This window comes from Carettochelys insculpta, chromosome 1, assembly GCF_033958435.1.
Source record: "Carettochelys insculpta isolate YL-2023 chromosome 1, ASM3395843v1, whole genome shotgun sequence".
Classification (NCBI taxonomy): Eukaryota; Metazoa; Chordata; order Testudines; family Carettochelyidae; genus Carettochelys; species Carettochelys insculpta.
In genome coordinates, this window is record NC_134137.1 from 88,668,512 (window position 1) to 88,687,745 (window position 19,234).

At 47.0% G+C, this 19,234-nt stretch overlaps 1 protein-coding gene across 7 annotated transcripts in view; it reads right to left on the bottom strand.

Annotated features, from left to right (window-relative positions):
* Window positions 1–19,234, bottom strand: part of MYCBP2 (MYC binding protein 2) — a 354,939-nt gene that overhangs the window by 269,751 nt on the left and 65,954 nt on the right. For all 7 annotated transcript variants that reach the window (XM_074989094.1, XM_074989085.1, XM_074989075.1 and 4 more), the window contains exons 9-11: window positions 17,907–17,980; window positions 3,485–3,623; window positions 2,151–2,227 (exon numbers count right to left, since the gene is read on the bottom strand). In XM_074989094.1, the coding sequence (XP_074845195.1) occupies window positions 2,151–2,227; window positions 3,485–3,623; window positions 17,907–17,980 (290 nt within the window). The remainder of the gene's footprint in view (window positions 1–2,150; window positions 2,228–3,484; window positions 3,624–17,906; window positions 17,981–19,234) is intronic.

Genomic DNA, 19,234 nt, shown 5'->3' on the forward strand with positions numbered 1-19,234 from the left:
CCTATTCAGCTTATTCATAAACGGTCATGAGAAAGGGGTAAAACAGAGGTGGCAAAGTTTGTAGACACTAAACTACTCAAGATAGTTAAGACCAAAACAGACTGTGAAGAACTTCACACAAAAAATCTGCAGTGGTATTGCACATTAAAAACGACAGTGACAAGGTACAAAAAAAGAACTATTCACAGAGAAATCCATTTTGAATTACTAATTTTACAAATGAAGCAAATGGAGATTTTTAAACCAGAAGACAACTTAAAACTTAATTTACCTTTTGCCATCTGTTTATTTTATTCACTTCTTCTAATTTGGATAGATAATAAGCTGACCAATGTGGTACCACAACAGAACTAAAAAGTAAAATTATTTAAAGTAACACATGGAATTCCACCATTATTAGACTGTTTAAAATTCCTATTTATAAAAAAAGGCCCGCTTTCATTCACATGCAAAAAAGTAATAGAAAAAATGTCTACACTTAATGACTGAGACACACCAATCTAAAAGAATCTGGACAAAGTTCTACTAACCAATTCAGTGGTAAATGGATCATCATACAGCTGTTCTCCAGTGGGAAGCATTTGACCTATTATATGCTTTCTAATTTCTCCTCTACTACTACACAATCCATTTTTGATTTATAAACAAAACCTAAACTATAACAAAAATAAATAGTATGACTTAGAGAGTACTTTTAGGGTCTAAAGACTGTTTCTTACTTTTCTTAACGAGTAGCTGTCTCAAACTTATGTAGGAGAATTTAAAAAAAAAATCAATTTACAATTAGTATGGAACAGTATAAGTAACAGTGTTACTCCTACAAACCAAAGCAGCAGACATGTAGCACTTCAAAGACTAATAAAATGATTTATTCTGTGATGAGCTTTCACGGGTCTGCCCCCCGAAAGCTCATCATCGAATAAATCATTTTGTTAGTCTTTAAAGTGCTACATTTCTGCTGCTTTGGTTTGTAGGAGTACAGACTAACACATATATGCCATCATGTGCCAACAATGCCCAGATGCTTTGTATATTGGACAGACTTCAAACTCTCTCAGACAAAGAGTCAATGGGCACAAAAGAAACATCAAAACATGCCTGATCCACAAACCAGTTAGTCTACATTTTAATAGAGTGGGCCATTCTGTTAATGACTTAAGAGTATGCATCTTACTGAAGAAGAATTTTCACTCGGCTTTGGAAAGAAAAACTGCTGAACTCTTTCATATTCAAATTCAACTCATTAACGTGGTTTGAGCCAGGATGCAAATTTTCTGGGACACTATTGGGGCTCTTTTGCATACTTGGCTTAATCTAATTCTTGACCTCCCCCCCGCCCCCCCTCTGCTCTCTGATTTGCTCACCTTGATAATTTTTTTCAGATTTGTCAACCTTGATTATTGTTTTTGGTTCTCTATGCTTTAAATATTTAGTCTGTTCTGGTATGGCTATGGTCTGAAGAAGTGGGTCGTCCCATGAAAGCTCACCTAATAAATTATTTTGTTAGTCTTTAAAGTGCTACTTGACTGCTTTTTTGTTTTGATAGCTACCTCTCTGTTAGTGTTACTCTAGTTAAAGCAATCACATCATTTTATAGCTCCTGCCTCTGAAATTCAACAGTAACTGCACAACTTCCTTTGGATTCCAGCTGAAGGGCACCCTCAAATTTATTCATTTAGTGAAGCCAAAAGGTGTTTTAACAAAACTAAGATTAAGTAAATGACAAAGTTGTTGAGTAAACTAAGTTGTTGAGTAAACATTAAGACAAGTCTTCTATACAGTCAACCACACAGACATCCTGAGTAAGAAACATACAGGTTTTATTTGTAATTTAGTAATTAATTTTAAAAGGACTGAAAAAAATGTGGACCTGTGACATTTGGTGAATAAAAGAATAACGCAGCAATTTTTGTTGTTATAATTTTGTTTAGTTATAAAAGTTAAATTGCTAAATTAAACTTGCAGCTTTGCGTCTTCTACCTCGCTGTAAAAAGCAAATATATACAAAAACTATAGCCAACTGCCAAAATACAACAGCACAACATTATTAGAACCAGAAATATTTTTCAATATATCAAACCAAATTTCCATTGCAAGATCTGACATATTATTTAAGCAATTTTATATCAACAATGAAATATTTCTAATACCTTTCCACTAGCAGTTTTCATTAGTGCAAACTCTCTCCCTGCACCAAGAACAGCTGATTCCTCATCGAACCCTGTACCTGGGAACACAAGATGTAAATTAGGTATGCAATTTATAGGTGGTTTTAAAGATATATTTTTCTTTACAAGCCTCATTCTGCAATGCTGCAGTAGAAGCAGATTATGTTATTGACTTCAATGACAATACAATCAAAACCTTGCAAAAAGTAGCACTTCAGGAAAGCTCTCTCTTTCCATTGAAGTAATCCAAGTGCTACAAAATCTCAAGTTTATAATTATGCCTCTAAGTGTAAAAAAAAGATCAGAGCTAAAATAAAATATTTTTCATAAACATTTTCACAAAGTACATCTGAAAATACTTTAAATACAATGGGAAAATTCTAAACCAATTTCAAGAGGACAACTATGTTTCACATTAAATTCAAAGGGATTCCAAGTACAGACAAATAGCTGTTATTTTAAACAATGGACCTTTTCAAAACAGAATAAAGTTGGTTGCTACTAACCAACATGGATACAAGTTTAAGAACTATGGCAGTCTATGTCAGTAGTCATCAGTATACTTGGAACACCAGGTGTGCCAGAACAAGAGAGCCTGGGGGCCATTGTCCGCCTCACTTTTTATAGGCAGTGACATAGGGGAAAAGGGGGTAGAGAGGAGCAAGCAGGGGATGGAGTATTTAGGAAAAGGTGATACAGGAGCAGGACCTGAGGAAGAAGGGAGAGGACGAGGTCTTGGGGAGAAAGGGTCATGTGAGAGAGAGACAGTTCAGGCACCAGTGCACTCCACCTGCCCCTCTCCAATTTTAGGGAACTTCCATGACTCCTGAATGTAGTTATCAGTCTGAAAAGGCCACTGCTACTACTCTTCCTTGTTCAATTTTATTTATTGTTTGAATTATGCAGGTTGAACCTCTCTAATCCAGAACTCTCATCTGGCAACATCTATAATCTGGAATGGTTTTAGTTAGCCAGATGACCACACATTGCTGTGGCCAGACTTCCTAAGGTCTCAAACTTTGCAAATAATCCTAGCTCTCCCATGGTCCTGTAAACCATAAACAGTCCTGGCTCCCAGTGTTCTCTGCTGTTATTTAGCTGTAATTTACCCCTAAATGTCTTTAAGAGCCCAGTCAGTAGTGAAAGTCTTGCTAATGTGTTAGACAATATTGACCTCCTGTGATCTGGCAAATTCTCTCATTTAGCACCAGTCAGGTCCCCAGAGTGCCAGAAAAAGAGGTTCAGCCTGTAGTCCCAAGTTTATGAGTGATTTATGGTAGAATGTTGAAAGAAGAGGACATAAAATGAAGCCTTACTGATAATGTGCAAGTCTTTCTCCAGATCAAATAATGAAATACCACAGGCATGTAAGCATTTTCGGGCAAGTTTAAGCTGCAGCTCTTGTTGCAGTACTGGCTCCGTACTTGTTGCAAATATTCGAACTACAAAGCCATCCTGTAACAAATAAAACAGCCATTTAAACCATTAAAAATACTTTAAATTAGTTTCTGTGGCACAAGTAAGTCTGGTTTACTCTCACACTACAAAGAGTATGCTATGCATCTCCAGTCATCCTTTAAAAGTAAACCATAGGTAAGACAATAATAAAATTATGAAGTTTTTTAAGGTAGAAAAATGACTACTAATTGGCAAAAATGTGTCATGATAAAAGACAAGTAAAATGATTTAGAGACAGACAGATGAAGTGCTAAGCCTAAAAATTGCACTTTTTTAAAAACAGAACTGTTTCTGCTTCAAATATATCAAACAAAAATCAAGACACAAATTACTGAAACTCTCATAACTGGAACATGTGTTGTCATCTTTTAATGTTTATTCACTTAGTGGTATGTTTATTGATATTTTATAATAAGATATAGAATGTTTCGTTTCTTACATTGAGCAAAAGTCACGCTGACCAATTTTAGTCTTGGCAGCTTCATAGTATGTTTATTAGAAGGGTTTAAATAAACAATTCCTGTTTCTTTTCACAACAGCTAAGTAGTAAGAGTCTTTGAGAAAGCCAAGAAAATGGTCAGAACCTGCTACTTCTCTTGCTACAAATAACTTAACCAGCAGACTGAACAGGGACTGGGATAGGGGGGTCAGGTGTCTGGGTAGAAATAAATTACTGTATAGAAAACTGCCATGGGCCAAAGTGTTGAAGGCCCATTGGTCCGATGCTATGGACAGCCACCTTGCTGGAAAAAAAAGAAAAGCAGTTGGAGAAACGGGGGAGGACAGGATCCGGTGATAACTAGAATATTGCCCTCAGGAGCATCCTCAAGACAGCTGCTTCTGCCTCTGTTGGTGCAGGGTACAGCTAGCCTGCATGGAGGCAGAGGACTGTTGGCCCTGATAGCATCTGAACAGATTGTCCCTCTTAGAGAATGAGTTCTGTCTATGCTGATGATGCTGTCAGGGAGGAGATGCTGCCCAAGAATACAGAGTCCAGAATCCTGAGGCCAACATGAGAGTCCTTGAGGACATGCAGTTTCTCATTCATTTGTTCCTCAAAGACAGCATGCCCAGCAATGGAAGATCTTGGATCTCAGGGGAGAAAGTCAAAGACTGCAGCCATGCCACTTGCCTCATGCAGATGGCAGAGGCCCTGGTCTGAGCAGCAGAATCCACCACATCTGAGACGCCTAAAAAGATCCAGTTTCTTTATCTCTTTATTTTTGGATAGTAACAGAGAGATAGCTGTGTTAGTCTGTATTTTATCAAAACAAAAAAGCAGTCACGTAGCACTTTAAAGACTAACAAATAAATAAATAAATAGTTTTGTTAGTCTTTAAAGTGCTACATGACGACTGCTCTTATCTTTATTTTTGGGAATAGCCCCTGGCTGCCCACGTCTTTCCTGCACTGTGAGAGGGTGTATCAAGCCCACACTGGACCTGAAGGGTTAACCTGACACAACTGGCTGAAGAAACCCTAGCCCCACAGCCCTGCTATAAAAGCCTGTGGTGATGCTCAGTCTGGGCTGACTGCCACAGGAGCTCCAGGGGAGGAAGCACTGTGATGGGGCTCAGGGGGTCCCCCTGCACTGCACCCCGTCCGCTGGCAGGAGTGACACTCACTCAGCAGGTACAACAGGAGGTTTATTAGGCAACAGATGCCCAGTTTCTCACAGAAGCGACAGTACAGCAGCCAGAGACAGTCCTTCCAACCCGTCCTGGGAAGAAGACCCGGAGGGGTGCCCCTCTGGGGTGTAGCTTTACCCCTCCTCCGGCTGGCTGCCTTCCAGCTCTCTCCTCCCCTAGCCTCTAACTGCCGCCCCCCGATTCAAAACCAGCTCAGCTCCTCCCTCCTCTTTGTTCAGGGCAGAAGTGTTACCTGCCAGTTGTAGCCCCAGGGTCATCCTTAGCCACTGGGAACTGCTCTGCTTGCCTCACACATCCAGCCTGACTCACACAGGCACTCCCCTCACTCCATCACATCTCTCCCACCTTCCAGACCGAACTGAGTGGGGTCACTTAGCCAGTGAGCTAGGGAAGTTCAGGGCCCTCCCTGCGTGACAGGGCATCGGCTATGGTGTTGTTGTTCCCCTTCACATGGACCACCTCCATGTCGTAGTCCTGCAGGAGCAGACTCCACTGCAGGAGCTTGGCATTGGCCCCTTTCATGTGATGCAGCCAGGTCAGGGGTGAGTGATTGGTGTACACGGTGAAACACCGTCCAAACAGGTACGGCTGCAGCTTCCCCAGTGCCCACACCATGGCCAGACATTCCTTCTCTATAGCTGCGTAGTTCTGCTCCCGGGGCAGCAGCTTCTTACTCAGGTACACAATGGGGTGTTTCTCCCCTTTGTCATTCACCTACATTAGCACCGCCCCCAGCCCCACGTCTGAGGCATCGGTGAACACCAGGAAGGGTTTGTTGAAGTCTGGATTTGCCAGCACTGGGGCCCTGACCAGAGCCTCCTTCAGTGCGCAGAGGGCCTCTTGGCACTGCTCGGTCCAGACCACCTTGTCAGGCTTTCCCTTTTTACATAGCTCCGTGAGGGGGGCTGCGATGGAGCTAAAGTGGGGCACAAACCTCTGGTAATACCCCGCCATCCCAATGAAGGCCTGTACCTGTTTCTTAGTCTGGGGTGTGGGCCAATCTCTGACAGCCTCCACTTTAGCTGGCTCTGGCTTTAAGCAGCCGCTGCCCACGTTGTGGCCCAGGTAGGTCACCTCAGCCATTCCCACCTTGCACTTCCCTGCCTTGATAGCCCAGCCTTCTGGAGTCGGTCCAGCACCTGCTTGACTTGGGACACATGGTCCTCCCACGTCTGGCTGAAGATGCAAATGTCGTCCATGTAAGCCAGGGCAAAGCTCTCCATCCCTTTCAATAGCTGGTCCACCAGACGCTGGAAGGTAGCGGGTGCCCCCTTGAGGCCAAAGGGCAGGACCAGGAACTCAGAGCCCCACAGGGGTGATGAAAGCTGACTTGAGCCGGGCATCTTGGTCTAATGGCACTTGCCAGTACCCCTTGGTGAGGTCTATGGTGGTGAGTTAACGGGCTCCCCCCAGCTTGTCTAAGAGGTCATCGGGCCTGGGCATGGGGTAGGCGTCTGATACAGTGATGGCATTAAGCTTGCGATAGTCCACACAAAAGCGAACAGACCCATCTTTTTTAGGGACTAACACCATGGGAGAGGCCCAGGGGCTGGAGGAGGGTTGGATCACCCCCAGAGCCAGCATGTCTTCAACCTCCCGCTCTATGTCCTGAGCCGTCCTCCCTGTGACTCTGAATGGCACACACTTGATAGGGGCGTGGATGCCTCTCTCTATTCGGTGGACAGCTAGCTCAGTGCGTCCGGGTCTGTCAGAGAACAGCTGTTGGTGCGAATGCAGCACCTCCTTGATCTCCATCTGCTGGGCAGGGGTCAGCTGGTCTGAGAGGGGAATAGACTCCAGCAAGGAGCCGGCTCCAGTCCTTGTGAGTAAATCCACCAAGGGATCATCCCCTTGCCCCTCCCAGTGTCTGCACACGGCCAGCACCAAGTTCTCTCTGTCCCAGTAAGGTTTCATGTTCACATGATAGACCCGGTGGCTGTGGGCCCGGTTTGACAGTTCCACCACATAATTCACGTCATTTAGCTGTTTGACGACCTTGAAGGGCCCATCCCAGGCCGCTTGCAGCTTGTTCCGCCGCACAGGTACAAGGACCATCACTTGGTTCCCGGTGGCATAGGCTCGGGCCCTGGCGTTATGGTCATACCAGACCTTTTGCTTTCTTTGGGCCCTGGAGAGGTTCTCCCTGGCCAGGCCCATGAGCTCGCTGAGTTTTTCCCGGAAGGTCAGTACATACTGTACCACTGACTCCCCTTCAGGAGAGGCCGTCCCCTCCCACTCTTCTCTGAGCAAGTCTAAGGGTCCCCGTACCCTCCTTCCATACAGCAGCTCAAACGGGGAGAACCCCGTGGATTCCTGGGGCACCTCCCTGTATGCAAACAGCAGGTGGGGTAAGTACTTGTCCCAGTCATGGGGGTATTGATTCATGAAGGTTCTCAGCATCTGCTTCAGAGTCCCATTGAACCTCTCCACCAGCCCATTGGTCTGCGGGTGGTAAGCTGTGGCCCAGGTGTGCCGGACCCCACACTTGTCCCACAAGCTTTGCAGTAGGGCCGACATGAAGTTGGACCCCTGATCAGTGAGGACCTCCTTGGGGAACCCCACTCTGCTGAAAATGGACAGCAGTGCATCCTCCACGGTGTCAGCGTCGACAGAGGTCAAGGCCACTGCTTCTGGGTATTGCGTGGAAAAATCTACCACCACCAAAATATATTTCTTCCCCGAACGCGTTGCCTTGCTGAAGGGTCCCACTATGTCTATAGCCACTTTCCGGAAAGGCTCCTCTATGATGGGCAGTGGCCTCAGGGCAGCTTTCCCCTTGACCCAGGTCTTCCCAACCCTCTGGCAGGGATCGCAGGACAGACAATACAGACGGACAGCTGCAAAGATCCCAGGCCAAAAAAAGTTCTGTAACAACCTTCTCCTGGTGCGGTGGATCCCCTGGTGTCCTGCTAGCGGGACAACATGGGCTAGGTACAGCAACCTGCGCCGGTACTTTTGGGGAACCACCAGTTGCCTCTGTACCTTCCATGGCTCCGCTTTGCATCTGGGAGCCCATTCCCGGTACAGGAATCCCTTTTCCCACAGGAATCTCTCCGTGCAGCCCTCCCCCAGCTGTGGAGCTGGGCTGAGACTGGCCAGTTCCCTCAGCTTCTGCAAGGAGGAGTCTCCTTGCTGCTCTGCCTGGAATTCTTCGGCTGGGGCAGGGGCGGATGCTGCTTCCCCATCCCTGCCTGGCTCCAGCACCCCTGGCCTGTGAGATCTGGTTTTTGGGGGCCCCCTTTCTCTCAGGGTTGGCCCCTGTGGCTCCTGTGACTTTGGCTGGGCCTGTACCCCTGAATCTGGGGAACGCACCCCTCATTTTCTTTGGCTACGGGTCAGGACCAGGGCACGAGGGTGTTCACCTGGCCAGTTCTCCAGGTCAGCCCCCATCAGTACATCCGCCGGCAAATGGCTGTGCACGCCCACTTCCTTGGGGCCTTCCTTCTTCCCCCATTTCAGGTGCACCCTCGCCATGGGCACCCTGAAAGGGGTCCCATCAATTCCTGTTATCGTCAGGTGGGAATTGGGTATCATGCAGCCCGGTGCCACCACCCCGGGTCGGGCCAGCGTCACGTCAGCGCCTGTGTCCCAGAACCTTGTGACCTTTTTCCCGTCTACCTCGAGGTGTTTGAGAGGCTTGCTCCACAGAGGTAGTGCCGCCCCACCTCTGTAAACTGACCTCTGAGCATTTGGTCCCCCTGAGGAGCTGGTCTGTGGAGCGGACTCGGCCCAATCCAAGTGCCCACTGTCAGCACCACCCGCCTTGGCCACCAGCCCCTCTGGCTTCTGGGACTCCACCCAGTTGACTCCATGACCCCCCAGCCTGCTCAACCTGTCTGGGAGCTTGGGGCACTGGGCTGCTCTATGCCCCTTTCGCCCACAGCGATAACAGCCTGGGTCTCCGGCTGCTCTGTCCTGGCTCTACTTGGTTCTCTGGGGGTCGGTGGCTGGCCTCTCTTTCCTAGGCTCGCCCCAGAGGTGGTCCCCTCTGTCGTACGGTCAGGAACCGGTCCCTCTGGGACTCCCTCTCTCTCTGGGACTCCCTCTCTTTGTGGGGGTCACTTTCAAACCTGGCCCGGCTGTTTGTGAAGTCATCTGCCAGTTTCCCTGCATTGTGTGAATCCCCAGGCTTCCGGTCCACGAGCCACACCCTCAGGTCAGGTGAGCACATCTCGTAGAATCGCTCCAGGACTGCCAGCTCGATCAGGTCCTCTACGGACTGGACTCCCATTCCGAACGCCCACTTCCGGTAGTATTGCCTCAGGCGGGCGGTTGTATCTACATGGGTTTCCTCTGGCCTCTTCTGCACCTCCTGGAACAACTTCTTGTACATCTCCGGAGTCAGCCCGAACTTATGCAGCAGGGCCTGTTTGAACCGTTCATAGTCCCCAGGCTGTAGCCCCTCCAGCTGGCTGAGCACCGCTGCGGCCTTCTGGCCCAGCAAGGGGGTGAGGTGCCGGAGCCACTCAGCTGGGGGAACCTCATGCAACTCACAGGCTCGCTCAAAGGCAGCAAGGAACTCGTCCATGTCCCCTGGGTCCTGACACTGGGCCAGCACACGCATCTCCAAGTGACTGGCCACCCCAAGCCGTCTGGCCCTCTCCCCACTTACCGCAGCTGGGGCCTCTTAGTGTCTCGCCTCTGCCATGGCCTGCTCATGCTCCCACTCTCGCTCTCTCTCCTTCCGCTGTCTCTCTTGCAGCTGGCGCTCGTGCTCACGCTCTCTTTCCCATTCCTGGCGCTCGTGCTCACGCTCTCTTTCCCGTTCCTGGCACTCACGTTCCCTCTGCCGTTCCTGGGCTTCCAGTTCCTTTAATCTCACCTCGAGCTCCAGCCGTCGCAGCTCTGCGGCGGGGGACTCTGCCCGCGATGGACCACCGCTAGCTAAGCGCGACCTAGCGGGCACCGCGTCTGTCTGACGGCGTCGAGCCCCTGCTCCTGTCGGAGAATCCGAAACGCTTCCTGAGGCTGACCGGCCACTTTCTGCCGGGACAGGCTCTGCCCCCCCGGATCAGTCATTCTCTTCCAGCTGGGCAATCAGCTGGGCCTTGGTCACCTTCCCCACGGTCAGGCCCCTCTCTCTGCACAGCCCGCTAGCTCTGCCTTTAGGAGTCGGGTATAATCCATCTCCCCGCTGTCTCCCAGGGTATCCACTCACCAGCAGCAGCTGCAGGAATTGCTCTGTTCCCCCTCTGGCTCTTGTGAGGCTCCTTCCTTCTCTTGCGCTCAGTCAGCGATGGCTGGGAGCTCATCCGTGGGTGCAGTGCATCCCACTCCTGACACCAGTGTGATGGCGTTCAGGGGTCCCCCTGCACTGCACCCCGTCCGCTGACAGGAGTGACACTCACTCAGCAGGTACAACAGGAGGTTTATTAGGCAACAGTTGCCCAGTTTCTCACAGAAGCGACAGTACAGCAGCCAGAGACAGTCCTTCCAACCCGTCCTGGGAGGAAGACCCCGAGGGGTGCCCCTCTGGGGTGTAGCTTTACCCCTCCTCCGGCTGGCTGCCTTCCAGCTCTCTCTTCCCCTAGCCTCTAACTGCCGCCCCCAATTCAAAACCAGCTCAGCTCCTCCCTCTTCTTTGTTCAGGGCAGAGGTGTTATCTGCCAGTTGTAGCCCCAGGGTCATCCTTAGCCACTAGGAACTGCTCTGCTTGCCTCACACATCCAGCCTGACTCACACAGGCACTCCCCTCACTCCATCACAAGCACCAACAGACCAAGCCTCAGCAGCCACCCCAAAAAAGGCTGTAGGAAAAGCCCCAGACCAGAGCAAAGGGATGGATAAAATTGCTCCTAGAAACTGGTAAGCAAGCAGCACTGGCAGGAATTGTAACCCTCGGGGCTTGGCATGTTGCTGTGGCAGTGGGATTTACTGCAGAGCTAGTAGTCGACTACACCACTGTTGCCAGGATCCTGTTCACAGACCAGGTAGAACAGGAAGGCTCGCATCCCCCTACACCCCTTCTCACCAGCCCCATAGGATGATTTACACCTCGTTGGTTGCTGGACATTCTACCCTGACCACAACAGGAACTGTATTAACTCTATGGACACTAGACCACAACACCCTGAGGAGGTGTACCTTGTACTCTGGCTATTAAGCCACAACTCCCTGAGAGATAATGGGTTGCATACAGAATGAGGGGCCACAGAGAACCCAATGCTGCCGTCACAAGGCGACAGTCAAAACGTTAATTGACTGCAAACATCAACAGGGAGTTCGGGGCAGGGTGAATATAAAAATACTCATACCCAATGATAGGTACATAGTGTAATTGGGCTCTGTCTATTTACATATTGGGAGGAGTGACAAGGGAGTTTGCCAAAGGGCCTTGGTGATTTTCACCACGCTCTCATGAAATGAGAGCACAATTCCAGCCAATGTCACTGCACTCAAGACATTAAACAGAACAGCCAAGGGCTCCTCCAGCTCCTCTGTCAGCAACCTCAGGCTTGAGGCAATCCTCTTTAACAGCTCCTCATAGGCTCTGGCATCCTCAGAGAATACTGAGGGCGGTCCCACAATAGCTTTATACAAAGACAAGACAGTGATGCCTGTACTGCAGGAGCCAGCCTTCCAGTCTGCTCTGGTGGGAACACCTCTCCTGGGAAGGTCATCTGGGAGTATTCCTGCAAAGAACTTCAGAAGACCAGGAGATTCTTTCAGGTGACTGGTACCACTCCTAAGGGACTCCTAGGTGTCCTGATCCCTGCTGTGATCATCACCACAGGATAACTGGAATGGCTGAGACAACCCTCCATGTCAGGATCCTGGTGACCGGTGGTGGTGGTGGAATTCAGTGGATCTGCAATCAATGCCAAACACTTGATGACTGGTGCTACAACTGGGAACAGCGCCACGAGCAGTGCCAAGACTAACAGTGCCAGTGCTGGGGTGAAGTTCTGGGTTCGTACACAAGAGACCAGTACACGTTTTCACAATGGCTCTTGCAAGAGTTCACACAGAGGATGAGCTACTACAGTGGCCAAGGTAATGAGGTTGTGGAGTCATACATGCCTCCAGCCTGTATCACCTTGCAGATGATGCAGACTTCAAGGCAGAGAAACTGTGTTCAGAGTCTGGTGCTGAGGGTTCCAATGACCAGGCAGCCCTATGTCCACAGCACAACAGCTCTGTATAGGTGAGTACTGGTGGAACACTCCCTGTAGAAGCAAGAAGAGCCACACAGATAGGGATCATGGAGGAGATCTAAGAACAGGCTTACCCCTTGGCTTGGGTGCTGGTGGCACCAGAAGGGACACGAGAGCTTTTGCCACTTGCAGGGTGTCCAAAGTTGATGGCATTTTGAGGTGACAGACCCCCATACTGCTTCTGCAGTGGCTGGTGTACCGCTGGAAAGGCTTGTGCACCTGCCAGAAGTTGAGCTTGTATTCTCACTTGAAGTGAAAGAGCCACCCTGTTGGGTCATGACTCACCTCCAGCACTGTCCTTGCTCTTACAAGAAGGGGAATGTCCTCAAGTGGGCTTCTCCCTCTTAGGATCCAGGGCCAGGGAAGATGACCTATATAGATCTGATGGAAGGGCAATGACCAGAACTCCACACTGAAGAGATGGTGCTGTACACCAAGCAAATCAGGACTAGATCAGTGCTGGGATCAGAGGCAACACCATCAGCAAGGCTTTAATCCTAACGTCCGACTCGTCATTGGTGTGCAGCTTAAAGTTTTTGAAGATAAAACACTTGTCACTAATGTGAGCTTCACTCAGACAGTGAAAGAAACTGTTTTGAGGATTTCTGACCGACACAAATTTCTTGCACCAGTTGACATGTGCCAGAAAAGCCACCAAAGAGGCCTGTGCCCTGGTCGAGACCTGTGCCATAATAGGCAGATCCTGCACCTTAGCTAAGCCATAGCAGAGCTTGCTACATTGTGGTCTATGATGAGGCATTGCAACGAGACTGAGGCTACTCATGCAGTCCACAAAAGCAACGAAAAGTTAAACAGACATGCAGAATGTTTAGTGTTTTCTATCTAGAAAGTGAGGGCACACCTCGTATTTGGAGAAGCTGGATTTGAGTTTTGGAAAGAAAACAATGAGAAAAATGTCCTGTTTGATGTGAAAGGCCCACACCACCTTGGGAAGAAGGCAGGATGGGACCACAAGAGAGAGTTACCCACCTTGTACAGTAACTAAGGTTCCTCAAAATGGTTGTTCGCATGGGTACTCCACCTATGTATTACAATGCCACTGTACCTGTAGTCACAGAATTACAGTAGCAGTTCCCACAGTGCACTGTGCACACAAAGCAGCTGGCTGAACACAATGGCTACTACACACTCACAGCTCACTGACCCCTCCGTTCCTTCACTGCTTGGAAAAGAGACTACCCATGCAGAGGGGAGTAAGGGTGGGTGGTGGAGCATCCACAGGAAAAACCATCTCAAAGAACCTAAGTTGCTGCTCAACATGAGTAAAGCCCTCTTCTTCAAGGCATGTCCCCAGGGCTGCTCCATTTAGATGATTATGGAGAAGTCTCTTTTGCTGGCAGGTGGAGCTTTGGTTTTTGTGAAGTTATAGTGGATAGAATGGTGTGGCCACATTGGGTGTCTGTGGCCAAGTAAGTTTCAGAGTTGTGTGAATGTATGTGTAGATGCCCAGGTAGCTGCTCTACAAATGTCCTGCATGGGCACATTACAAGGAAACAGCGTGGACACAGCCACTGCTCTACTGGAGTGGGTATGGGCAGTTGTTGGTGATGCTTGCCAGAATTTTCATATGCTAGGTGAATACAGACTGACACCCACTTTGATATTCTACATTTTGATATCTGTGAGCCCTTGAGCATTCTGCAGAAGATAAAGTCTGTTTTCCTGAAAAGTTTTGTTCTTTGTCGATAAAGGGTCAGAGCCCTGTGGATGTCTAATGTATGCATGAGTGCTTCTGTATTGTCTGAATGGGGTTTGCAGAAGAAAGCATGCAAGTACAAGGGTTCATTACAATGAAAAGAAGTAGGCACTTTGGGAAGGAATTTGAGGAGTGGATGAAGCACAACTTTATCTTTATGACATATAATAAACATGAGAGCTCCCAATTCTCCCACCCTATATTCAGACGCAATAGCGACCAAAAATGTTGCTTTCATAGAGAGATGGAGGAGTGAGCATGTTGCTGCGAGCGTGAATAGCTGTCTCATAAGGGCCATCAATACAAGGTTCAAGTCCCAAGCTGGTGTGAGGGCTTTATTCAGTGGATATTTTGTAAACCCGTACAGCATCATGTGATTGTAGGATGTGTGAATGGAGAACACTCACTCATTGGAGGATGAAGTGCTAGAATGGTGGCCAGGTTTATCCTTACAAAGCTGAGGGATACAACCGCTTCCTTAAACTGTAATGGATATTGCTATACACGTGGAACGCCTGAAGTAGGTGAGAGCTGTTGTCTCACACCAACTAGTAAAACGGTGCCATTTCTGTATATATGTTTTTCTTGTAGATTATCTGCAAGCACTGAGCAGTATCTCTTGCACTGGAGATGAACAATTTTCTTCAAATCATGTCAGTCAACGATGAGCCACGCTCTGAGGCAGAGGTGTCCACAATGGTCAGCTGAGTCAGACATTTGCTGAGGCACAGGCAAGAGACTGGAAGGAAATCACCAAGGAGGAGCTATTGACATCTGTAACAAGTAAGGGTACCCCATCTGTCTTTGCAAATTTGGTGCTATTAGGATTACCCTGGCCTTGTCTTGTTTTAAAAAACTCACTGGAGTAGTGGTAGTGACGGAAAAGCAAACATTAGGGGTGCATTCTATGTTACTGTGAATGCATGCCCTAGAGTAGCAGTTCCCAACCTTTTCAGTTACATGGCACACTTCAAAGAAACAAAGTTCCACAGGACACTCACTTTTTTCAGGTGAATCGATTGCTCTCAGAAATGTCACATTTATTTATATTTACCAGTCTTACTAGAAAGGTTTGCAAGACTCTCCTGGATTAGAGTATGAAGAAGATGACCTCGTTACATGGACTGCCCATTTAGAACTTGCCCTGGGTAAAGGCTGTCTGAGTGGTGGTGTGTGCACTGGGTCAGAGAGAGAGGCCTACTGGACTTTTCCATCAAGAAAAGCTTGAATTGGAGCTCTATTGCCTTTCTGGTTCTGGTAGTGTGGACATCTGCTTGTGTAATGTCCTTCACCGAGACAGTGTACACACTGAAAATGTCCATCTGAAATAGCTGTGGACTTTCTGCAAGTCAGATATCTTCTGAACCCTGGGGAACCAAGCACATCTAACAATTTAGGAACAATGAAGAAAAAATGTAAACAATGGTGAACTATACCAACACTATAAACTGCTACAAGAACACTACGATCAAATAACTATCTAAACTGTAAGGAAAAAGGCAAACTGTAGAGGACAACTGACTCAAGCCAAGGGCAGTAGAGAAGGAATTGAGGGGTCAGCAAGCTGCACATGCATAGCAGCCATTGCATTCAACGCATGCTGGCTACTTCACACACGCAGCCTGCTAAGGGAACTGCTACCATAAATTTTCGAACCACGAGTGCAGCAGTGCCATTAGACCGAGGTGAGGAATCCACATGGACACTTCAAAGACTGTATTTTAGCTTCATAAAAGACTCTCTGGTGAGGGCCCTCAACTCCAACACACAGCGAGTGAAAGTAATAGCTACCAGAAAGGTCACTTCATATGGGAGATAGGATAACGAGCAAAAAGCCAAAGACTCAAAAAGGAGAGCTATCAACCAAGAGAGGACCAGATTAAGGTCAGATTAAAGTCCCAAGACAGTCCTCTAAGGAAGCACTCCACAATCAGGTCTCAAAAAGGGAATAGCCTGCTGAGCCTGGATGGAATGCTGAAATTGCTGCCAGGTAGACTACACATTAAGGGAAGGGAAACTACTGAAAACTAACAAATAAAGCGTGCGCGCGCGTGTGTGTGAGAGAGAGAGAGAGAAAAACAAGTGAACTTTGCTAGAGCTAAAGAGTGTCCCATGCATCATCACTAGTGTCAAAAAGGAACTGAGGATAGTGGGATCTGGCAACGCCCTTACACTACATATCACAGGCTCCTCCCAAAAAGGGCGCCAGGCTGTTCCCCTACAAACACAGAAAGAAAAAACTTCCAGCGTTGGTCCATGTGGCAAGCACACTTACGTAACATGGAATGGACATGAACAATAACTCAAAGAACACATACATCTTTTAATTAACTCTTTGCTTAACTCATTTTCGCAAGGAAAACCCTTTCCATAATCCTGCCATGTTAACAGCAATCCCCAGCGAAAGTTCTTACCCAGAGGACTGAATCAGTAAATTAGTACAGGGGACTTTAAAAAATAAACAATCACACTTCCACATTCTCCTGCCAAGCAAGGCAATGCTGCCTCTAATGAAATCAACAACTATCCCTTCTTCACAACAAAGCATGAAACTTAATACCATTTCCACATGTCACACTGGAATTCAATCCTTCTTCGTAAATGTATCCTATATGCTTACCTTATCTGAAAGAAACCTGTTTTAAAAAGAAATACAGGAGACCACTGACTTATGTGGAAGTTGCATTCCTGTGCAACCCTGCCTAAGTCACATTTCACGTTACTCATGGGAGCCAGAAAACCGGTCAGCACTGCTACAGTGGTCATTTTCCCCATTCCTGTGAGTGGCGGGGAACTAGGGCCTGGGTCCCAGCTCCCCGCCGCTCACAGGAGCCCGGCAACAGATCAGCACTCTTGTGCTGGTCAGTCTCCAAGCTCGTCAGTGACAGCAGGAAGGGAAACCATTCCTGTCAGGGACAGCAAGAGTCAGGCTGCTGCTTCTGACAAGAGCTGTTTCCCCACTCCTGTTAGTGGTGGCAGATGAGAGTCAGGCTCTTGGCTGCTGCCACTGACAGAAGCGGAGAAACTGGTCAACTGGTCAGTTTCCCCAGTTCTGACAGTGGTAGGGAGCTGGCTCCTGGCTCCCAGTTGCCCCACGACTCACAGGAGTTGGGAAACTGACCAGCACTGCTGCACTGGTCAGTCTTCCAGCTTCCCTGAGTGGCAAGCAGCCAGGAACCAGGTGCCAGCTCCCCACTCCTCAGAGTCGCATTAATCTGAGATTCATGCAACTTTAGTGCATGTATCTTGGGGTTGCACTGTACAAATAAATGATTGTAAAGGAAAGAAACACCTAAAAACAACAACAGTTGAAGTAACCCCTTTTAGCTACTGTACAATCCTCAGCATTCTTTAGAAACATGTTTTACTGAAAAAGCATCACTCAACTTACCTTGAAAATATACTCTCATACAACATGACCTAAGGGCAACGAAGAGCAGTCAGCCACAAAAATTAAATGAAAAAAAAAAAGAAACCCAAACTAGTCAGCCTACAAAACCTCAGGTGTAGAAGCTGAGCTCCTATGGTGATTTTAAATTACAAGTCTGAAAAGGATGTCACAAGTGAAGTAGTATGAATCTAAGCTCTTGACAGGTACCTAACAAATTTTCATTTTCTGTTTTCATGTTCTGCCTTTATCTACGCGAGTCAAAAGGAGTCTGTCTTTTTATCTGGATGGGGCAATCACTGGGTTCAGCGACTTCTTTGTTGGCTCAGGGGAAAAAACAAAAACTGTCTACTCCACCCATTGAATACTTACATCTCTAGAAGCTGCTATCTGATTAATGTACTCTCCATCAGTGAAAAGGATGTTCTGCCCTTCAACATGACAATCTATGGTAGGAAGGAAAATATGAAGTAATTTGCATTAATTCATCTCAATTCAAGGCATTCTATATTCTGCATCTTTGCTAAAACATTATCATGGGTTTTACAATTTTACATACAAGGCGGCTGCCCAAAAAGTGATCAAATTTAAAAGTCCATTTCTGCAGCAAATTAGAGTTTTTACATATTCTTTACCAAGATTTTTCTTTCCAAATGTAGGGTAAAGTTTTCCAATGCGTATTATGGTAACAATTTAAACCATGTTTCCAACACTACCATTTTATTTTCATGTTCTAATAATGAATATACACCAAAACTTCCAAAAATGCAATGTTCATCACTATTATCCTCTTTTATAATCATTAAATGATACAATATCTGGAGCAAAGGGGGTTTTCATAAAATAAAATGATCAGCACAATAGCAGTGTATGTGAATTGCTATGAACAAGCTTAAAATCTACTGTTTTACCTGCTAAGGATACAGTCTTGCAATTTTAAGTAAAAACATTTTAGTAGAGCCAGTAACTTTAAGGAGTAGGTCATCAAACTAGTTTTTTATATTATATATATATATTCATTCCATATTGGCATCACAAACCTTATTAAAGTTGCTTCCCATTGTAATACCCTGTTTTTAGTCACCTATATTTTAACTAATCTTTACCCATTTGAGCTGAATTTTTTGTGCCAAATTTCTACCTCAGCCTGTTGTCCCAAACTCCTTGTGGACATTAACACTATTAGATATGCAGTTTTCTGACACAAAAACAGAAAGGGACAGGATTCCAGTGGGCTAATCCTACTAAAGATGCTAGGATTGTGGTAAGGTCCCACAGGAGGAGCCAGCCATTGGATCAGAAAACAGAGATGAAGAAGAACTTTTAAAAATCTTGATATCATTGACATTAGAGAAAACCAATATTCCCTAAACGACAGATGACATGCACAAGTCACTGAGGGGTGCACTGTCAGAGAGCCAAATGCAAGTTCCAACAACTACAATTATAGCAAGTACTTCTGGATGTTCTACTTATAAGCCAGCATCACTTGATACACAAGGGAGAGGGAAAAAAGCCCAGTCGAAGCATTATATACTGAAAATGGATCTCTGCTACAATAAATCAAATGAATTTTCTACAGCCACCCCCTCCCCCGCAAAAAAAATCCTCTATGGTGTCTGCGCAAGAGGAGCAATGCCGAAATTTCACAGCCATAAAGCTTCGCAGACTCCACCAATGCCATCACTCTGATCTAAGTA